Source organism: Accipiter gentilis, chromosome 1 (assembly GCF_929443795.1).
Source record: "Accipiter gentilis chromosome 1, bAccGen1.1, whole genome shotgun sequence".
NCBI classification, from domain to species: Eukaryota; Metazoa; Chordata; class Aves; order Accipitriformes; family Accipitridae; genus Astur; species Astur gentilis.
The window spans coordinates 47,763,596-47,787,077 of record NC_064880.1 but is presented as its reverse complement, the minus strand read 5'-3'; the positions used below and the strand labels follow the sequence as shown (position 1 = coordinate 47,787,077).

Below are 23,482 nucleotides of genomic sequence, written 5' to 3'. Positions count from 1 at the left end.
CCAGCTCTGTAAAACAATCTTCACCTGACGAGTTACTTTGATTAGATTTGTTTACAAGTGTATCCACTTCTAGATCATGTAGAGAAATTAGGCTGAAGCCATCACAATTAAAAGGCAATTACATCCTTGATCACAATGAACAAACAAAACCAAATCTCAACACATGCAAAATCACCACAATCTGTAACTGCAGTGAAGCAACAACCATCAAGATAGGCATCCTGAACTTTGAATGTTAACTCACAGAATGCCAAAATAAAGTTTCCAGGGAAATTTGAAGAATCCATTTATGTTCTTGCAATTCAGAAAACAAAGATTTCTAAGAATTTATTTTATATATACACTATTGTCAGGTTGCAGTTTCTTTTCAAGCTGTGCCAAATATTATTACTACATCGCTAAATGAAATAACTCAATATGATGGCACAATTTTACAGCATATGCAGAAGTATCTTGGAATGTATTTTTTTTTTTAATAAAAGTATACAATGGACAAACAGAATTTGTAACTGTTTTACTGCAGTAAGATATAGAAGTGTGGTGATATACCTATAAGGTAGTGGCAGTTTAAGGGAAAGCAAAAAATTTAAACAGATCCTCATTAGAAACAAGCTTTATAAATGAGATCAAAGCCAAGCATAATACAGGCAAGCAATAATATTCTGCTTTTTTATACTTCTACTTCAAATTCTGCAGTAGTGCATCCGTAACCCATCCATGTATTACAAGCCTCAAAATTCTCCACAACCGAGATTATCTATTGGATCAAATTACATTGGCGTTTGGAATACAAATATTTACTAAATTTCATTTCTGACCCACAGAATATTTATATCCCCATTTTATGAGATTTTGTTTTGACATTACAAGTTAACACACTTTTGAAACCCAGACTCTTACGAGTATTTTCCTCCAACATTTCTGAATCTTAAAATTAAACAGTACTCTGTTCCACTGATCTGATTTTTCAGCAATCTAAAAATTAAGTAAGCTTTTTAGCCATATTCATTTAAATTTAACAATGGCACTGAAAGATAACATAACAAATATAACTAACAATTCATGGGCTTTAATGCTATTTTTCTCCTAGCTAGTAGGATAGCAGCGCACAGTTTCCTAAGATTGCACAATGCAGCTTTTGCCACACTGAAACTAAAGAGTTGAACTCTAGATTATTATTTTGTATAAAGTACTTATGTTGATGTTTTCAAATCCTGTATGAGATGAAATGTATTTAGCTTAAAGCCATCTATAATGCACTTTAAAATTCTACTTCCAAAGTCAAAAGTCTTCATTTAATTTGTTACCTGAATTCTAGCTCTCCAAGGCAGTTACACGGCTAGGTCTGTAGTCATTCTACCCACTGTATCCAGAGGGAGTTGTATGCATGGAGCACCTACGAGACTGAGGCCTCTACATATGTACACATCTGCAATACGCATCAAGTATCAAACCACCAGGTACTTCACTGCTACATAACTAAGTATTTGTACAGATTTTATTATACCTGTCTTAGACAGCCTGCCTGTGCTTTTGCTGCTTCCAGAGCTATCTCCTCTTGTCAGAACTGATATCCCACTGAAGCTGCTGGCTTTCGTTACAGCTGGCTTCAGATTGCGGATGGAGCTATCAGAGTCGGTGCTGCTCCAGGGACGGGGTTCACAATACTTCAGCTCATTCTCAGTACTGCTCTGATGGCTGTTGGCTGATCTCCCTGATGTTTCCTTATTGATTCTGTAAGTTATAAACTAAACTTTTAGCACAAGCATCAATTGCAAAATAAGGGAAAAGAAAAAAAAGAAAAAAGAAAAGAAAGAAAAGAAAAGGTGAAATGCATGCAGAATACTTTGGGATTTTTTTTTTTTTTTTTTTTTTTTTAAAGAAAGCATCAAATACCTAAGTATCTGTCGTCTTTGTTGTGTACTATTAGTTTCTTCCTCCTGGATTCTGTTGACATTTTAATAAGATAGCTTAATATTTATTAAGAATATAGGAAAATGAAACAGAATTAAACTGCAAATTTTCTTACCTTTTATCAGTGAAATAATTCTCTTGGGAACACAGGGACTGAGGGGCAAAGAAGTGTAGAAATTAATATGAATGGCATCTAGAACCCCTACTACAGCACAGTGATGAAACATGCTGCAATTGGGAGTCTTTTGTATTATACGTGGACTTTACAGCATCCTCTTTATATTAAGCTGCCTGAAAACTTAACCTCTTTGGTATATAATTTCCATGTTATGGGAGAAGACAGACAATATAAAAAGGCCTATCTGCAGAAAATAAAAGTTAGCATTAGAATAGTTACAGTGCTGACCATTTTGTTTATATCAGTATTTTTCTGAAGTTACAATTCTTCCACTGGGCCTTCGCTGCCTTACGTAACTTCCAGCTGACGTGTGACTTCACAAGTCTGTTAATACCACCTGAATTGCCTTGTCTTCTGCTTGAAAGTGTGAAGTAGATGATGATGCTGGCTACTGCAATAATTGCACTGAATTCTCTGGGTACAAGTACATATATGCTAAAAAGCAGACAGAATATACAATCAAAAAGGCCATTATTAACTTCAATTATGTTGTCCTTGACTGTGACCTCTAACATTTGGCACAAAGCTTCTAAGGGTACAATACATGGTAAATGAGTACACAAAAGGAAAAAGGAATTTTACATTCAAAAGTCCATTCTTTCTGTTTGTAACTAAGGTGAACAAAAAAAAAAGGCTTTTGGATAATATTTGGATATAGCAAATTAGCCTCTCGGAGCTTATTACTCTTTCTTCAGAACAAGAATCTGGTTTTAGATGTGTAAGAGCTACAGATAACTGCCAGAAAAAGTAGATTATTAAAAGTAATGCATATTTTTTGAAGACATATTTGTTCTGTTTTACTCAGTATAATTAAATATCATCACTACTTGTGACTGAATTATAATTTACAATGTCGTCCTGCTTGACAATTCCAGCCAAGAGAGACTAGACTTCTAGGTTTCTGACTGAAATTTCACATATGGGAACTCAAATCATTTTACTGTGACCAGTCATAAGATGTGTTTGATATAGACACAAAGGAAAAAAAAAAACAACCAAACATTTTGGGTTTTTTTTGTGTTCCCCGCCCCCCCCCCCCCCCCGATTTTGTTTTCTTTTGTTTAATTGTTATTGCTCTGAGCAGCAACTGAAATGATTGCAGTACCAAAACTCTATAACTTAAATTTCAGAAAGGGGCAAAATAATGCATTGAAGTAGGTAACGCTAGATAATGCGCCAAAATAATTCTTGAAGGTTGCTAGAGTCTCATACAGTAGTGATTAGAGAAAACAGGTGATTTCTTGGTAACTTCAGTATCATTTAAAACTCACTCAGGCCACACTAATGATTCTTATCTGTTCAGTCCCCTTCAGAAATAGACAATTTCCTGGAAAGAAGTATCTTTTAACAACAACCACATGTGCACGTATGTGTGCGAAGTATTCATACAAAACACCATAAGGTTTTTTTGATACATACATCTTGTGCAAATATTCTTTCTCTAGCTCTCTGATACTCTTCTTCGCGTTCTTCTATGGATTTACTTCTTCTGTCATCTTTTAATCGTATTCTCATCTAAATTAAGTGATACAGTGTCAGCTTCTACAGGAAAATAGTATAAAATACACAGTCAAATACAGCAAGTGGAAGGAAATAATCCATATGTATTTTACCTGGTTGTCATCTTTGTCTAAACTAGAGTTATCTCTTTTAAGGATGTACCGCTTCTGGAAATCATCACTCTTCTCATCCTTTATATGCTCACAAAACTTTTGGTCAGGTCTGTGAAAAGTCGTTAGAAAGAAAAGATTTATGGTTTTGTAAACACATACTATACACAGTGGAACAAACTGAAATATACTCAAGATTAATGTTAAATATACTTAATATTCTAACTGAAGTGATAGATTTTGGTTGTCCAGGCAATGGAAAAGGTACCGAAACCATAAGATGATGTGTACCCCTGACAAGTCCTGTTCCTGAGGCATAACAAACCTGCTTTTAAAAACCTCTTCCTCCTTCAAAGCTTTTGCTTCAATTTCCAATTAAGGTGGCAAGCAAACCACATGCCCTTGGGGAATCAGAAGTGCTCTTGAATCCAGACTGGTGCCATGCAATGGATATTGGGCATGCATGGAAGCGAAGATAGGTGCTTTCTGCTAGAGCTGTAATACCTCAGAATTCATTTCAAGGGAAAACAGAAGATAAGAAGATAGAGGAGAAAGCATTGAAACTTAAAAATTTCTAAAGCAAAATTAAGTAGAAATAAGCAAGAGCAGAACAACAGTACAATGCAGGCAAGCAAGAGCTTTACAAGATCACAGTGAAAGGATGAAGCAACAGATTATATATATTGTTTTTGTATTTTATCTACTTTGTGAAAGAAAATGAGATATTTTTCAAACTCTTGTTATTAAAAATAGATACCAAGCACCTCGACAATAAAACTACTACTATCATAAAAGAAGTTCTCAGACAATCAGGAAGTATTTGTCTAATAAAAGACAAAACATATGTATACTCTTCTCTATTTCTGTTTCTTTATTCATTACGGAGGACATCTGTATAGAGTCAGGAGATCTTTTTCTATAAAACAGCCAAACCTAACTATCAGTTACTGGATGCCCAAACATAATTAGCAGGCATTTCAGAGAACCTTTAGACTGTCTTACCTCTTTCTTTTAAAGGTCCCTGAATTTACTGCCCTGCAATCACCAACTTCCCACTCCACTGAGACGTCCCAGTATGCACTGGGTTGTTGATGTCAGTAACATCACTGATCGGCGATGGAGCCGGGAATCTGCCTATGAGGAAAAGGTAAGTTTGGTTTTATTCAACATGGAGCAGATCTCCAAGGTTTTCTTTCTAAATTCTTATTTTATATCCAAAGTGATTTAAAATAAGAATATTGAAAACATTAAGAATCTTAATGTCTGCAGGTTAGATGAAATGCCTGCTAATTAGTAACTACACCTATAGGGGGCTTCCATTGGCCATAAGCTATTTAAATATGGTCTAGGGAAAAAAAAAAACCAAAAAAGCATAAAAACGAAGAAATCATCTTTTAGTAGTACTTATTCCACACTTGAAGTGCTAGACTGAAGCTTCAGTCTAGAGATGCTGGTAGACATAAAGGCAACAGATTTGAAACGTATGGCTTTATAAGTCAATTTATATAGAGAATGTGTAGCCAAAGCAAAAACGCATACATGAATATGTAAGTAATTTAACATATATTTAGGCTCCATACATTTTTCTAGAAACTTTTGAGAAGGAAACAGTTTACTGAAGTGAAATTTCAGTGTGGCATATTATTTCAGTTCTACTGACTCTAAAATTAGGGTGAGTAATAAGATTTTTTTTTTTCTCCCAAAGCTACGGAGAGTGTCCATAGAGACTGGGATTAGGATGCAGGCGCCATAAACTCCTATTTTCTTGTTCAAATCATACAGTACTAAAAAAAAATAAATAAAAAAATCACAAACAAAAACAACCAACAAAAAATGGTGTCAGGCAAATGCTTTAAGTTAAAACTAGAAACTAGGCAGCATAAATACATCAACACATTAGTCCTTTGTCTTTGAGGCAGAATGAGGAGACAGAGAAGTGCAGAGGACAGAGAGAACAGCTGGGTCCTTTGAATGAAAACATCAACTATGCATGGGTTTTGGAGTTGCTGTGGCCCCAGTGCTACTGTTTTTTGTAATTTGGATTTGCCTACTGGTTTCTTCTCGCCAGCCCTCACAGTAAAGTAGCATGCCACAAATTGTTAACCTGGTTGACACTTCCACTGATACGATGTCTGTCTTTCCTGCTACATTTATTTTGTAAGGCCATGTGAGATCTGTAAGCAACACTATTCCAACAAAAGACTTCAATGCGTGAATTTTCCCAGTAAATTTTTATAGTACAAAAGCCAAATTTGTGCAAGTCTTGTCCCCTCCTTTTACCAGATCAGAAATGACCCTGTTCTAAGTTAAGGCCTCATTCTGCTTTCCAAAAGAAACAAAGAATGTACTTGGTACACTTTACTGGTGTAAACCTTTAAACAGATAAATAGTTAATATAAATCCATATTTCAGGGAAACAAAGTCAGAAATGCATTTCTGTGAGAAAAGTAACAAAAATTCTTAATTTACAGCTAACATTCTTTTTTTCCCAAAAGTGTTTAAACATGAAACAGATTACATTATTACCCAGCACTGAAACACAAACAGTAAAGATCTTGCAACTACCTCTCCTTGATGCAAGCTTCCCAATGAATAGATAGATCCCTGATGCTACAGATGCATCATATATCCCAGGTGTTAAATCTATGCATCAAAAAAGTTTTTTCAAGACTTTTTACACTTACATTCTTGTATTGCTAGTTTTATTTACTATGACTGACTTCCCACTCTGGTCCACATTGTGCTCTAATCCAAAGTAAGCAGCTACCCTGTGCAACAGCATTCTATGGTAAGATGTCATTGGGGGAAACTTCTTCCTTGGAATTCTGGAAGAAAGGAATAGTAGTTTTATTTAATAAACAGGAACACTCTTGAATTCTTTTTTTCCTATAAGAGTACAGTACTTACTCATTATTACCAATGAAATCTAAAATTTCCTGTTCTAATTTCAGCAGCATCATTCTGTCCCTGAAAATAAAAACACAGCAACTCACATATGAGACACTCCAATAACTGCAGTTGTATTCATCTTAAGAATACATAGATAAGATCCGTGATCAAGGGAATAGGGCAGACTAAATTTGACCACCAGGTATCAAATGCAGTATTTTTAGGACAAAGTATTCATTTTTCACTAAGCTATATCATCTTGAATCCACCTAGTGAAACCTGCTGTTCTCATCTCAGAAATCAGAATACAAAAATCCTCCAAATAATCTCTTCCCAGCAGCCTCAAAAGAAAGTACAGTCATTGAGAAGACAGTCTCAAGAAGGAAAAGCAGTGACTAGGCTGTTTCTTGATAGTTAGCATGGGTAGTAACATTTGCTGAGGCCCGAACTGACCCTTGGATTGTGAAGCACATCATGGGATCATTGAGACACAGTGACGGGAGGCACTGCTACAACATACCAACAACCAAGTGGTTAAAAGCTGGCACACACTGCAATGTGATGAGATATTAAGGGAATATGAAAAAGCTAAAACTCAAGGTGATAGAAATTAATATTAGTCTTAAAAATGCTTATGGCAGTTCCAATAAATCATTAACATGTAATGAAATTAACTGCCACACAGTTCATAATTTGTGCACATCAGATAACTAAGCTTCCCAGTTACTGCATGTGTAAACCCACAGCAGACCTCCACCTACAATTTCTGGTTGTCACTGGGATGCTTTATGACCTCAAGCAGGAACAACGTAAGAGTATAGCAGAGATCTGTACTTTCTGATTTTACTCTATAGGACAAAATGGTGTTGGCTTGTTACTATAATTCTTTTTATACTTTTTGCAAATAAAATGGATTCCCAATAAATTATCACATTGGAAATCATAACTATAATATGAACGAATAACAAATAGCAGTGGAATAGCTTTTGCAACAGCAGCACAATTCCACCGAGTTAATTTCTTGTCTTGTATATATAGCCACAGACCTAGTATGAAACTCCATTGAGGAAAAGAACACAAGAGAGACAGCAACATACTGCAAACCTCAAAGCAACAGAACCATGTCAACTCTGTTGCTAACAAATGATGGACTTGAATTAGGTCAGATTTGGTTTCTGATGTGCAGAGTGAAAATGTATATGTCTAACTATGGCTATATGGTACAGCTTAAAAAAATTCCTTTGTCTATAAATTCAGTGCAAGACAGATTAAAGTAAGAGAAGGCAGTTTGGCTCTAACAAGCAGATGCTAAGAGAGTACAAGTTTTAGAGACACAGTATTAAGAGTCCCTTCAGGGAGAGAACTGCACACAGACAGAACTCATTATTTGCTTATTAAACATTAAAAGCATTTAAACCGTTTCAGTGTCCTGAACCTCTGTTCGTATAACACACAAATTACAGAGGACTGGTGTTTCAGATAGCTTGCACAACAAAGTCTCATCCTAAATAAGTGACATATAGTGTTAGACATTTAAGAGGGGAAAAAAAACAACAACAAAAAAACCCAGGTGGTGTGACATCTCAGGCAATAAGAAAGAAAAACAGGAAGTTGATATTACTGATGCTTACCTGGGATTGTTTTTTAATGTATTTACTAAAAATTCATGAAGATCTATACCAGTGGAATCTGTATACTCTTGGCTGGAATCTAAGGGTAAGGGGGAAGAGAACAAAATTATACTTTGAAAAAAAAAACACTAATACAACACACTAATACTAATTTTTTTCCAATTATTGCTGAACGTACTATTTATGGATCAATACTATATAACTATTAGGCATTTTATTCCCAAAATTAAACACTTCCAGTTTCCACAGAAAAGGCTCACAAGTAAAAAACAAAACAGAAAACCCAACATTGTCCCCCAATTCCCTAAATTTAAGTGTAATACAGAAGCAACTGCCAATCTATTAACAAACTGCTATATTTTGAAGCAGTGTATCACCTTTAGTCACCAGATTTCCATCAACCTTCCAAGTTTTCTCAATGTACTACACTGCACTGTTGTATACACTTCTGTGCATCAGCAGATCTACAGAATTACTAGATATTGCCTGAAGAAATATTGTAACTTAGAATGTAACAGTTTAACCTTCATGAACATTATATTGTGTTATAAAAAATCCTTCTTGGGCTTTGTTTTCACAGAACAATGTTTAGAAGTTTTCAAAAAGAAGTCTGGCAACCTTCTGCCTCCTTTCTGGTTTCCATGAAATAAAGTATTCAAAGTTACATTTTGTTCTCTAAAATCTGTCACTGAAAGAAATGACAGAACACCAAAGCTTCCCTTACATGAGCACCTTCCAGAGTTCCAGGTCTGAGAATTCAAAGCTATAAGTGTCTTAACAATATTTTTGGAACTACATTTCTTCCAAGAACTACTTATGGGCTAACCTACTCTCAAGTTAGGCACAGTTCAAACTTATGCCTAGGTCCTAGCTGTTACAGGTCTTTTTGTGGCCAGTACGGAGAGCAGTCATTGCAAATTAGCTTCCTTTAGCAATGAGGGGACTACTGCACAAAGAAGGGTAGATTCACTGAAGACAGAATCTATGCAGGCTTTTTCATTAGAAGCAACAGTGCTGGCAGAGCAGCCATCTTCAGAAACGTGACCTAAGTTTTTCCTGGAGAAAATTCAAGTCCTCCTGAGGACAGAGAATCTCTAGTTCCCTCAAGAAGAATGATAGTGGGTTCCTTTATCTGTAGAGCTTGCTATGTTATCAATCCTGTCCATATATTATCAAGAGAGTATAAATGAAACCAAGTAAGTTTGAGCATTTATGGTTTGGGATTATTTTTGATTCTGAGGAGGGGAAAAAGAGGGGCGGGGAAAAAAAAAAGGTATGCCTGGTAAAACAACTTTAAGATTGAATAATTATTTACTTTAATTTTCTTAATTTGCAAGTGAGCAATGATTGAGTTATAATTACTAGAAGACCGATGCTTAAATTCCATCATTTTCTATTTTGGCATGTCCTAAATTGGGAAGTAATTGACCTCCAGAGGAGATATTGGGTGAATTTAGAACAGCTACATCTACCCTAGACATTTTGCCACTTTGCTCTCAACTCTTCATCATTACCTAAGATGTTGGGTATTTTTTTAGGTGGGAGGCTGGGGTTTGGGTTTGGGGTTTTTTTTTTCCTCCTTAATTTTAGAAGGTGGGCATGTACGTTAGAGGTTGAGCAAGTCAGCTTTGAAAGAACACCCTATTTTTTTAAGGCATCATTTCAAAGACTGAGATTTATAAACACAGTAAAGTTCTCCATCCCAGTGTTTTTTGTCGTCACAAATACCTGGCTGCCAGCTGGGACAAGATGCACTGAAACGCCACATTGAGGAAGGCCTTATGGAATTGAGGGACACAAGATGGACAAGTGCTACCTTTCTCAAAAAGAATTCTAGCTTTAAAGATATCTCCTACACACTGGTTGATCTAAGACGTTTAGATAAGCATTCTGGATCCTTTATTTAAAGCAAGAGCTATACTATGATTTGCCAACTTAAACGTATGAAGTCTTCTACCTTTAGGAAGAAGTAGGTAACATGGACACAGACAGGCTGAAGTCATTAACTTTACAGTTCTATTTCAGGTTAAAAACCAAAGACTTTCAGCAGACAGAATAGATCTTCAATCCAGAATACAAGAATATTAAAAGTGAAAACATAATACTTGTCATTTCTACTTATGTAGTTCCACCCTTGCTCCAAAATTTATATGAAAATTCTAGATACTGTCAAAAATAAAATATATAAACAAACAAGAATATTGACTTCTGTTGAATAAAGATAAGAAAAAGTATAAAGGTAGTTGTCATTCTCACTTTTTTCAAAGTTTCACAAATCCTGTAACAACAAAGTCTAGGAATAAGATAGTAACTTCTACTGACTAGTAAAGTCAGGTTTCCAATGAACACTTAGACACAACTGAGACAATGCAACTGCTTTTATGCTGGTCTGAGTAGCTAGACAGACGAGAAAGGAAAAGCATTTGCTGGAGTACACGTGTTTGATGAAGCCTCGAAAGCATATCCTCTGGGACCAATTCCTTCTTCCAGCTCAGAGATGTCTGATCTACTTGCTTCGTTTGCTAAAAAAGCCCCAGTGTTTATGCAATGATGACCTGGAAGCAAACTGTTATTTTCTCTAAAAATTCTTTATCTATACAGTACATTTAAAAAGCACAATGACAGATAGCAAACCTCTTGATAACATTTTTCTGGACAGTTTATCACTGGATTTTTCCTTTTCTGTTTCATCTTTTGCAGGCTTTTCTTCTTTTTCAAAAGACTGTGACAACTGGATCTGAATTTTCTCCTGTCAAAAGTAAAAATCAGTCATCACAGAAATTATTTCAAACAATACCCATAGAAGAACTGTTTTGTACTATACCACCTGCAAAATAAAGAAGTAACAAGGAAAATAATGGCCTTCATGTTCTTTCTGATCCCACATGTACTTTATGCAACCACAAAGTGAAATTATTTATCAGTAAACCAAAAACTATAGAAAAAGCATAGAAACTACCATACACATTTTCAATTTACACACACTTCCAGGCCCTGAATGCTATTTCAAAATGAATCCAAAGTACCTTATTTGATACACATATGAAAATATTCCAGTTTTTCAGCTGTATAAATTTTATACAGCTTCTAAAGTTTTAAGTAATGCATCATCCACAATGCTTTGCCCCCCTCATTCTTCATAGTTCTTGACTATAAAAGCTTGTTTCAAGTTTCAATTCGGTTTATACAAAGAAGAAAAAAATTAAAAACAAATGTTTCAATCTCAGACAGACCAGCATTCCCAGATCCACAAAAAAGGGAAATATTTACAGTACAATATATCAAGGCAAAATTTGCAAACTTCACTGTCATCAAGGCTTAGATTCCTAACTTCCTGTATATTTTGACAGAGTAGCTTTGTGTGTAATCATCTCAAAATCCATGTTCTTATACAAGTAGATGAACTATCGTAAAACCTGTTTCCCAAATACAGCAAAAAAGATCCTCCCTTTGAAATTATAGTGACATAATGGTCCCCTAAATAGTGGAAAATTGTGATTTTTTTTTCATGCCTCTTTACTAAGACTGTCAGTGAAGGACTAACAGATTTCAGATAGCAAAAATCAGAGGAGATAGGGGGAAATGGAGACACCACGTGTCTGAATGACTCCAAGAGCATGAGTGGCAAAGTCCTGTAAGAGCGAAACTCCCCCACTGCCTTTTATCTTGACCTCCCTCAAATGTCAATTTTGCTCCCCCAGATGCCAGCTGAGTTGATGCTGTTACCACCACCACCCTCCTGCCCCCGAGAACATCCGATCCTTCCCAACCTGAAGAACCTGCCTCTCAACCATTCTTGCCTATCACTCTGCTATCCTGCACCTAATCCCTTCCCATGCAAGTCCTCATTCTTCCTGCAAACCCATTCTTACCCATATTCAGGCACCTGCTCTAAGCTTCAGCTCGTGTGTCATTACACAGCCTTGATCTCACTGATGTAAGCTGGCCAGAGTTAAATATAGTCAGGATTCAGCAAGGCTAAAGACCGTTTCACACGCAAACACATCCTTGCACAAGCTGCAGTAATGCTCCTCCCTGCCCTAGCACACCAAACTGTTCTCTCTACCTTTGTCTCTGCAGAGCTGGGCAACGGGAACCCTACACTAATGAGGTTATGGTTAAAAACTAGTTTCAATGTGCATTTGTGGAATAACAACTTTTTCAAATGAGAAAAGAAATTTAGCTGGTAGTTTTGTCAGCTCTCCCTTTCATTATGATTTTTTTCCTCACATTAAGTGTTCTAATTAAACTTATTAATTCATGAACACCCTGCAAAACAGCATTACAAGTGTGAAGAATTCTCAGGTTTTATGATATTATCTATATCAAGTCTGATAAAAACCATTTCCAATCACTAATAATGAACTTTTGCATAACTGTTTCCTAGTCTTGAGAATTCGCTTGGCTACAAACCTTAAGGAGTCCAAAACAAATCTTTGCATTCCTCACATCACTAACCTGAATAGAATTCAAATGAGCAATTTATTTGTCACTGCAAAGTGCATTATATCTACTGTTCACCTCGCTGCTGTATAACAGTTATTTGAAAAAGAAACATGTTTGTGTTTTATTAAATTATTTCTGACTTGGATCCACCAATACCTTATTCTCTATTTTACAAAAATATTCTACAAAACTACCAGTAAAATAAGGAAATTTTCATAGTCTGATTTTCCTTCACTAAAAAATTGAGTGACTACATATTCTAAAGCCATCCAGAGTAAAAGCATACAGCAATAGTTTAGTCAAAGGATTTCAGCAAGTAATCACTTTCATACTTCTTTTCCCAACGAGAGCTAAAAAAAGGAATAGCCATCTGAACAGCCAGTTCTACTACCACCAATTCTACTTCAAAGTGTGATACAACAGAACTGTGCAGCAAAGGGCGCTTCCTTGTGATTTCATGCTATAAAAACTGTAGCATCTAATTAAATATGACCTACTTGACTGGAAAGCTGCTGAAAAACCTTTTAACTTCTATTCCCCTAAAATTCTTTTAATCCCACCCTGTTTGTAGCAGGTCTCTGCTGACGTACTGATTTAACTGACTCCTTGCTGTAACTCAGATCCTATCTGAAGTCCTCATTGTAGCAGAAGAAATTATCACCAAATCCTGATTAATCAAGAAAAAGCCAAACAAAAAGCAAAAGCCCTAAAACCATCAAAACCCAATAAATTCCTCCAGCTTAAAACACTTGAGAAAAAGGCAAGTCAGGAAACATTACAGAATATTACTCAAAAGACCCTATGTCCTGGGGTCTTGGCTTTTTACCAGGAATCTCTAAAACCAACAACCTGAATTTACACAAGTCACTATAAACTAACATTATAGACCCTGGTCTTCTCCCCCGACTCCCCCTCCTTTGGGTTGTTTTATTTTGCTAAAGAAGAAAAAGTTCAATTGTTTGAAGGTTTATTTACTTGTTACCCATAATAACAACTGTCATTCATATGAAAGCAGCCCTTCCTTAAAAAGAGCTGAAATGGATCATCCTTTGCTGGTGTTTGTACTTTGTATTAGAGCATACAGAATCAGAAGAACCCAAGCACCTAATATTTAGACAAAGGACGGCAAGAGAATAAAGAGTTAGTGTATTTACAAAGACAAAAGATCAAATAAATCAGTTATGTTCTTCCTCCCGCAATAAACTGATAAGCTTGTACTTTCATAGCACCTTTTAGTAAAGGGTTGCCAGTGCTTTTTAACAATTAAGGCTTAAAAATTTGTGAGCATTTACCTAGGTTTCTCAGTAAGAAACAGTATCTCTTTTCATGTTGCAATTGCTCAAGAAAATATAAACAAGTGTATCAGAAAAATTGATCTGCTTGAGACAATTTCTCTAGTCTGTCAACCTCTTTCATTATAGCCTTCTGAGGAGAAGCAGCCACCAGTGGCAGCAGTGCCTTGCTAAGTGACTTCCACACCTGCACATGCCTAGGAATTTTACCTTGCTAAGAGCTGCTGTACACGGTAGTGTGGAAGGGGTGACTAACAGTCACAGGCAAGCCTCCAGAGTTATCCCAAAACTCACACCAGTTCCTAGTTGAGTAAGTATATTTTTCGTCCTATCAAGGCTAATGCTGTCTAACCATTAAAAATGTGGATTCTTCAAGTGTTACCAGCAACTTTATCCTGAATTTTATTCTTAACTCCTAAAATCTGTTTTACATATGAACACAAAACTGGAAGCCATTTTTCAGTTGCAATCACTGATGGAACACCACAGTGACTTTTCCAGCAAGGGGAAGTAATCAGAGGTTATTCTCGTACTGCTAGTGAGGGCTGGGCAAGACAGTCACTTCACCTAGCCACTGGACCTCCCACATGTCCCAAGCACAATTAAAGCATACACATCATGCTTCAAAGTGTGTGGCTTGAGGCAGTCAGCAGCTGTTCGGTGCTCACAGAAGAAGTCTTCCATACCATTCCCAAAGATTCTTTGGGAAAGAAAGCAAAATGGGTGAAGGAATTGCCTGTATGAATTGTTACAAGGGGTCATGGAAGACCTGTGCCCCATAGGATGTGTACTCCAGTGCCAGAATTTGCAACAAATTCTTACTTTTAAGTCTTCTCTTCAACATGTATTTCTCCAGTCTACAGGGAAGAATTAAATTTGTTCTCTCATTTGCATGGTTATTGGGATTCATAAGCCATTTTTTCTAGATTACTGTTTCTAAAGAAAAATCAGAGCTAGATCTAATTTTGTTTCTTAATACAACAACTTGTTTACAGTATTCCTTTTGTAGAAACTTAGATTGTAACACAATTCAATTCATTCTGTAGAACTGGCCTTTACATCTCTTCTACTACTGCAGTAATTCCTTTCAAGAACCTTGCAGTACGCAGCTAATGATCCAGAGGACATGGTAACAAATGCCATCAGCAGAGTATGCTTATTATAGATGTCTGACTTTAAACCATTAAATACATGGTGTTGTAGAGTGCTGGAGATTTTTTAAAATCCTAATGTCTCTTATGTTTGAAATATACTGTGGATGAACAGCCCATCAAATTAGGATTCTCTCTTCCTGTAATTAGATACAGTGACTGAAAAAGTTAAATCCTACTTCTTCAGACTAAACATCTAAGCCTGAACTCAGTCAATTTTGTTAGTCTTACACAAAACATTATGACAGGGTTGTAAATCATTATAAATAGCATTAGCTTTTCTGTTGTCTTTTAATCTCTTACTCTGCAGCCTATACCAATCTAAGACTTAATTTTTCATCAAATTAGCAGGCCCAGTTTCAAATTTTCTCTAGTCAACTCTTCAAATACTGGCATATTAGTGAAAGACAATGAAAAACACTATTTTCTCTGTTTTCCCAAGAAAAAAAAACCCCTAGATATTTTGTGGTTCAATCTTACAAAATTTTAATTAGCTTGACAAATGCCTACATGAGTTCTCAACCTCCCTCCCTCCCCAAAAATGAATTACCACTCCCCCAGCAAAACCCCGTCACGCTCTGCTATTCTACTGGTTCCTTCTGCTTCTTAAAAGTGAGACTTTTCACAAAAAGACAGTTCAGAAGCTTTTCAAATAACAGCAAGATAAGTCAACACACTTTATGAGTAAGCCACTAAGGACCATTTCAGTTTTGTTAGGAGTGAAAAAAAGAAAAGCATTTTGAAGCCCCACGTTTATACACAGAATTAAAACCAATAATAGTATTTTGCTCTAAAAATACAGACTAGTATGAAGGTAAAGTCAGGAAAGCTAGATTTTGTTTTAAATTCTCTTAAGTATTTTTACATATTTTGTCCAGCATTTAGGAACTTCCTTAAGTGTGTTATATCATCTTCATAGATTAGTCTTTGGAAATACTTCAGGCATGTGTTAATAGAACTACCAGCAATTATGATTAACATGCAGGAATTCAGTTAAAGCACCAGATCTTATAGCTGTTTAAATTTTCTATATATAAAAAGCCAATAAATTATGCTGCATATTAATCATCATTTTGCTGTCTTACTGATGGCAGACAACACTTAAAGCAGTTTAAGACTGCCTCAAGTGCACTGTAAGACTAGAAATTTGAAACAACAAAACCCCTCTTCCCCAGATAGGAACCATTATAGTTCAGAAAAAGAAAGCAGCAAATTCTTCATCTGATACTATCACCTCTATTAAAGCTATATTAAAATAAAGTCATATGATGTCTGCATATTTAAAGAGTACCCAAAAGATTTTCTTTTGAACAGTTAAGTTAATTCAAATTGTTTCAGAAACTTCAGTAATGCGAGTTTTACCTGGAGGTCCTGTGATATTTCAGCTGTGGGAGGTGGTGGATATTCTTCACATACAGCAAGGCTCCGAACTAACTTTAACTTTGTGTTTGACTAAAGGAAAGTATGTAAAATTAAAAACTATGGCTTATAAAAATGATATAAATATACCATAAGCCGTTATTTTTCCATTCATTTTATGTAAAACAAAATGGCTGAAAACTGCATTTTTAATATTTTTGATAGATTAAATAATTTCCTCTAAGATGAAAATACCCAAGCAACTGCAGCTTTTGAAGGCACTGTCAGCGCAATAGAGCACATCTAATGAAAAGTAAATAAAATCTTTGGGAAAGTGTTTCTCTCCATAACAATAAAAAGCCACCAAAAATATAAAGGCAAACCACAAAAGCAGACAACTAGGCAAGACAAAAATCCAACAGAATAAAACAAAGCTTCAATGCCAGAAAATAAAACTAAAGGCACTTTTCACAAAGTAACAAAGCTTCATCAAGCATGAAGGGCTTCCTTAGCATGCCAGCACACAAGTCTACTGTACCTTCGACCTTTTTGCTGTCTGTCCAAAAGACTGCACTGGCCGCTGAATGATAGGCACAACAGAAAAGGTTTATATTAAACTTAATAGTACAATTTTATTAATGCAAAAGTCTGTGTAAGAGAAAGCTTTAACAGTTATTACTGACATGATGGTCAAATCTGTGAAAGGAACAGCATGTGCTTTTGACTGAAGGATTATATCCTCTCCCAATTTCATCGTGCTTGTCCTTGATTTCTCTTCTTCATTTATCAACAATAGATATTACAGGAATATAACGGGAAGCAAGCATTATTCTTGCTCAGTAAGATCCAAGCAGTTTACTCTCTCAGCCTCTCCTACATTTTAAGTTCTCATGTCCTAATTTCCTTGGCAACATGACATGGCTTTTATAAACTTTCTTCCTATTCCTGAAACCTACCTGAAAAAATAATATGGGGGAAAAAAAGAAAAAGACAAAAAAAAAAGCAGCATTGCCTCTACCAGGGAACAGATGATGACCTATCATAAGCAGGTTAAAACATATGGGTTTTTTTCTTTCATCTTGGGACTTATGAAAGTGGACTTTAAAATGGGCCACTGATCAATATTTTTTTCTTTAATTTAGTAACTTACCATGCATTAATATGCTTTTCTTCCTCCCAGAGCCATTTTAGTTACTTACTATGCATTCATTTGCTCTTTCTACTCCCAGATCCTTTCTTCTACTACTATTGTTTCTTTTAAGAAGAAGCATTACCAGAATTTTACTGCAGTATGCATGATTGAAAGGTACATTTGAATCAACAAAGTGTTTAACAATTCCTTAACTGTGTAGTTAAAACTAAGTCAACCGTCTGTGACAGTTACACAGGAATAGAAGCACTTACAGTGGCATATCATAATTTAAGTATTAGTTTCACTGTAGAATTAAAACTGATGAATAGACAAGCCTTTAACAGAACTGGTTTTACTGAGCACAGGCCTAATATTTGTAAGGAAAAAGTAACACTGGTAATGTAATTTCAAGTGTTGTTTAATGGACAATATTTCCTCCTTTATGAAAGGGGTATCCTTTCAGAAGGAAACTAAACAAAAACTCTGTTTAAAAACTACATAAAGACAGCCCTCTCTGCCCTAGGCTCATAGGACCAGATGTCTATCAAGTGCCTTAATTTCTAGCAGAACATATATATTGCTAAAAAGAACACCTAACCTACACTAAAAGGTTCTACCACATAAAGGCAGAAGAACCGCTATTTCTCCAGTGTTCTCAAGTCCCAAATGTTTTTTTTTGGATGTTGCACCAGCTTAGCTGAAAAGCAGCAGAAGGAGTGCTCATTTAAGCTCATTTCACTATATAACAGGATTTTAAATAGCAGCACTGAAAGCTAACTGAACTCATCATCAGTTTTGTAAAGGAAGCTTGCTGAGATTTTGAGCAGCAAAGACAGTTCAAATGTTCTCATACTTGGAACAATACAAAGACTTTAAGTTTTGCTGTTATCTGCAAAATATTTTTTTCTTTCAATCAGCTATGTTGAAAGCATACATTGGATATTGAAAGCTGGCACTCTGCATATCCCTGGCAAAGCTTCTATTATATCAAGCTACAAAACTTTCAAGAACTGGATGATTTCCCAGCCTCACATCAATTACTCCAGCATCAATTATCTTAGGTGGGTTCAAATCAAGTAGTGTGAACTTAAAATCAAATCAGCACTGCCAGTGGAGTCCTCAGTTCACTGTGAAAACAACAGGCAAAAGAATCTACGCTTGGGCAATTGTTTCCCCTCCCCAAAATTTTGGAAGCTCTGAAGCCAGTATATAACTGAAAAGAGTATATGGAAGCAAATACCTCAGATCCACCACTGGGCGGGGTGGAGGGTGAAGGCAGGGCAGGGTGGGGAGGGGACTGTAATCAACTTAGTTATACAGGACATAAGACATTGTAAACTAGCCAAACAGAATTTCTAATACTGTTAACAAAAACTTTACACTTAAGTTACTGCTCACTAGTTAGTTAAGACATACATATTTCAATTATTTTTAAAAATGATTTAAAAAAAACCCCAAACAACAAACAAAAAAACACAAGAGAAGAGACTGTTGCTGGGAAGCTGGAACCGTATCATAATTAAATTTAATTAAAAACTGTACAAACCACGTATCTCCTCCTCACCTTACCTCAGTAAAGTCTCAGGAATCCATTGCAGCCAAAACTCAAGTATGCTTGTCCATGCCAGATAAAGCAAAGCAAATGCCTCAAAATTTAATTAAGATATTGAAATTATCTAGTATCAAATCTGAATTCTTTGTAAGAATTTTTAAAATGAATGTGATTTTCAGATTTCAATCACAGTAGGACAAGTTTGATGGTACATTCCTTTAAGTGTTTTACATGTGTTGTATCTCATCTTCCATTTTGCTTGCAGAGTCACAATTCTGTTTCCAGGTTGGAAAGGCAACCCAACTGACACTGTCAATTATGCTGCATTTAAAGATTTTTTTTTTTTTTTTTAAAAGATAGGTGTTTGCAACCTATGGGGAATAAGTTCATCAAAACAATGTAGGATATTCAGCGTACTAAACTAAGGTATTTGAATACCATGGTGCTCAATTTCATGAGCACCTGACAATTTTTAGGGACCAAACCCACACCAATAACACTAGGGAGAGATGGGGGGCCACTGTAGGAGGAAGATTCTCCCTTTACTGAAATGACTCAAAGCTCAAAATTACACACGAGATAAGTATCATCCCACCCATCATACTAAGACCTGTTATCTAGAAACAACTGCCTTGTAAAACAATCCTTTTGATAGGCATGGATTCCTTGCTTTCCTGCATGACTTTAAGGATGTCAAAACCTGAAATACAAGCCCCCACATCCAGCTTTAACTGTAAAGAATAAGCACCACACACCTGACAGGTAAGAAGCACTAGAATAAATCTGGTATGGCTGGACTGCAGGGACAGCTAATGTGAGAAAAGGCCTATGATGTAAGGTCTGCACCTGGAAATACAAAACCTAAAGTCCTGTTACATCAACAGTAACTGCACTCACAAAACTTAGAATCTGTGCCCAATCATCATCTTCTCAAGCAAAACCACGCCAGCTGAAGATAACTACATTTCCACTGCAATTCCAGGACAATAGGCAGTCAATGCATGTTGCAGCTGTTAATGCACATTTTCTCTCTTTTCAGGTCCGTGAATTTTAGTTCTCTCCTAATTTCTCTGCATTTACTAAGTTTTGCTCCTAGAGAGCAACTTTATGTTCCCCATTTGTGAAAAACAATTTATAGCTACTTTAGAATATGTAATCATTAGTGAGTGCAAATTAAGCAATTTCTTTATATTTGCAGCTCTCAAAGACTTTTACTGACTTGAGAAAACACTGTGTTAATGAAAGCAAGATTAAAAATAAATTTATGCCCCATTTAAAGTCATTATGGGCATGATTTCAAGACAGTCTTTAAAAGCAAGTATTCCAAACAATTGCATAATGAAAAGAATGATTAGGGTTTTGTCTCAAAAAAACCAAAACACCCAAACCAACCAACAACTTGTAAGACCAACTACTATGCTTCATTTCCAACTACAAAATAAAAAGGTAATTAAGATAAGAGTTTACCAAACACATATAATCATATACATCCAGGCTTTCAGTAGGAGTTTTCGCATATTTTATTTTTTCCTCATTACCTCCATACATCACATATATTAAATACAAAGTAAAGATCTGGAGCTGTTGGACACGTTCCTCTATCATCACTATGCTGCCTAAACAAGTTGGATAAAAACAGGTCAGGCACAAGATGGCAAACTTAGAAGTGTGATAGGTTTTTGGAGAAGGTACTACATCTATTTCTGAAGTAACGTTTGGACATTCAGAAGACAGGCATGACATGAGAGACCTGAACAAAGTTGACCTAAGGACATTCAATTTCTCACCTTTCTTCTAAATTAGGTCTCAATTTTAAATCCAGTTAAGGGCTACAGTCCTAACAACCACAGGTAGCTTTGTAAGACTGAAGGAAAGAATAGCATGGTCTATGGTTACTTGCTGTCCTGTATTAGTGAGTATTGACAGCAATTTTCCAGGAAACAATAGAGGAAGACTGATGGAGAAACAGTTTCCTCATTGGACACAGAAGTATTTTAAACAGTTCAAAAGTAACCAAACAGAATCTGCCCAATCATCTATCTACTAAAAAGTATTAAGTCACATATTTTGGAAACAAAGACAGGTAAATCCTGACAAGACCAAAACAGCTGGGGAGGCAGCAAAGAAAGGCTTCAGAGAACTCAAGCTGTGGAAGAGAGAGAAAACAAAGCTTTGTGCTAGTACGGAGGGAAGAAACTGGTAGGAAGAGAGATGTCTAGTTGCTAAGTAAAAAAATTAATCCAATTCCTCCAAAGGACAGGTATATCGGCTTAATTAGCATAAATCCAAAACAGATATACACACTTAATACAACACTTGCCTTGCCCATATCATATGGTGGATGCATACAACTGCTGCATTCACGCACCACTCTCCATCCTTCCGTGAGGCCTTTTTTGTTGGTCATATTTTGGTTTTATTCTCCACAGCTTGCAAGTGCTTTTCCTGATACACAGTGATATGCAGCTTGCTTTCTCTCAGTCTTTTACTGCCTTGGCCATCATCATGCCATCGAGGATCTTACATCTACTTATTAATGGTTATTTTTCAGTGCAGAGATGACAGCATTTAAGACTAACATTCTTCTTCCCCCCAAACCCCATACTGCGTGGATTGTAGAATAAGAACAAACCTCCTTTTCTGGATTATACATAAGCCAACATGAATTGTTACAGAGATTTTAAATATTTTTCGGTTTGAAAAAAAAAAAAATCTTCCTAATAGTGAATAGAAGGCACTATCCTGTAAGATAAATCCAGGCTGTTTGTTTAATTTTCTGTCAGTATTTCCTGACACGTTAACTCTGTAACAGCAATCCTTAGAGCAGATGAAGTATTGCCTGTCTCACCACCCAGTGACAAAGGCAACAAACTTCAGACCCCATATTCTACCTAATTCAGAATTAGTATATTGTCACCTGACCTGGATAAGATTAATAGGTGGGAGACAACAGTGACTGGTGAACCAACACCTTTTTGATTACAAAAACTACCAAAGTGCTGACGTGCACATGACGTGGGTAAACGTACTTTTCAAATGAGTGCCTCTTGTTTCCCGTTCCATTTAAGAGTTACTTCATGGTCGCTTCAGAATACGGCAATTCAAAAACCTTCCCTAATAATCTGTGTATCGACTATACTACTCTCACACTGCTTAAAGAAATTGGGAGCGCTAGCCACGTACTCTAATAAGATATTTTTCTCATTCATATTGTACCTCCAACAGTGTATGCAACACCAAATAGGTTACTAATGCACAACATCTCAAAGTAATCTGGAATTCAGAGCCACAGTTACATTTCAAAATATAATCACCAGTTTCTGGAACCATGAATATCCAGAAACATACCTGAATTCAAACCATGATAGGTTTAGACAGAGGAAAGGTCACAGCCTGTTTCTTACTCAGCTGTAAAGAAGTTAGAAATCAAATGATAACTGTACTCAGGAATATTATTGTAGTTTACCAATAGATATGAAGCCTATTAAGCATTTAGCTACTAGCTAGGAAAGCCAGAACCAAGCCCCATACAACTCCCACCCCCCCAACCCATCCTCTGATATACTCAATTAGTAAACAAAAGAATACAACAAATTCCAATCCTCTGATAATCTTCTCTAACATTTCTGGGCAAATCCTTTGCTCTTTTTCCCACCACTACAGTAACGTTTAACCTCCACTTAATGAAAAGCAGTACATCCAGTGAAATTTCACCAAACTACTTATTCATTAGTTAAAAACTTGCTGACCACTCTACTGTTTCCTGAAGTTTTGTCTACTATGGACAGGCCAAAATTTTTGTTTTGTATTTTAGCATAAAACATGCTTTCAGTGAAAAATATATGACAGATATTTGCAGTAGCAGCTACCACAGTACACGTGACATTAACTTTTACTGATTTCAATTGTTGCAAAGGGCTTACATTAGCAAGGTTCCACTTTGTAATTGACTGTCTTCCTACCACTCTGCAAATCAACATCCTCAGCCTACAAACACAGTTTTTAATTACACTATTCATGTAACAGCAACATTCTGATTCTGATGGAGACTCCTGGACACAATGCTAACATCAACACTAAATGAAGACAACAGCAACGCTGTCTCCATCAAACGGCCTTCATTACACAGTTGTTCAGTTCACCTTGCGTGTGCTACATAGTTATTTCAGCCACCAGCTATTACTCCTGTACAAGAACAAAACCAAGCAACCAACCCCCTTACCAAACCCCACAGCCATTGACAGCACCAACAGATTAATTTCTCTAGACTGACTATACAGCAACATTTGTTTGCAGGAAGGCAGATTTGCCACTTGAGTCCCATAGAA

General features: G+C 36.1%; 1 protein-coding gene across 3 annotated transcripts in view; it reads right to left on the bottom strand.

Moving 5' to 3' along the window:
* Window positions 1–23,482, bottom strand: part of R3HDM1 (R3H domain containing 1) — a 90,916-nt gene that overhangs the window by 28,735 nt on the left and 38,699 nt on the right. For 2 of the 3 annotated variants that reach the window (XM_049809738.1, XM_049809749.1), the window contains 11 exons: window positions 17,009–17,050; window positions 16,474–16,563; window positions 10,857–10,971; window positions 8,223–8,301; window positions 6,610–6,669; window positions 6,387–6,527; window positions 3,706–3,814; window positions 3,512–3,607; window positions 2,030–2,067; window positions 1,897–1,947; window positions 1,508–1,734 (listed from right to left, as the gene is read on the bottom strand). In XM_049809738.1, the coding sequence (XP_049665695.1) occupies window positions 1,508–1,734; window positions 1,897–1,947; window positions 2,030–2,067; window positions 3,512–3,607; window positions 3,706–3,814; window positions 6,387–6,527; window positions 6,610–6,669; window positions 8,223–8,301; window positions 10,857–10,971; window positions 16,474–16,563; window positions 17,009–17,050 (1,048 nt within the window). The remainder of the gene's footprint in view (window positions 1–1,507; window positions 1,735–1,896; window positions 1,948–2,029; window positions 2,068–3,511; window positions 3,608–3,705; window positions 3,815–6,386; window positions 6,528–6,609; window positions 6,670–8,222; window positions 8,302–10,856; window positions 10,972–16,473; window positions 16,564–17,008; window positions 17,051–23,482) is intronic. The other variant, XM_049809760.1, reaches the window with a different exon arrangement.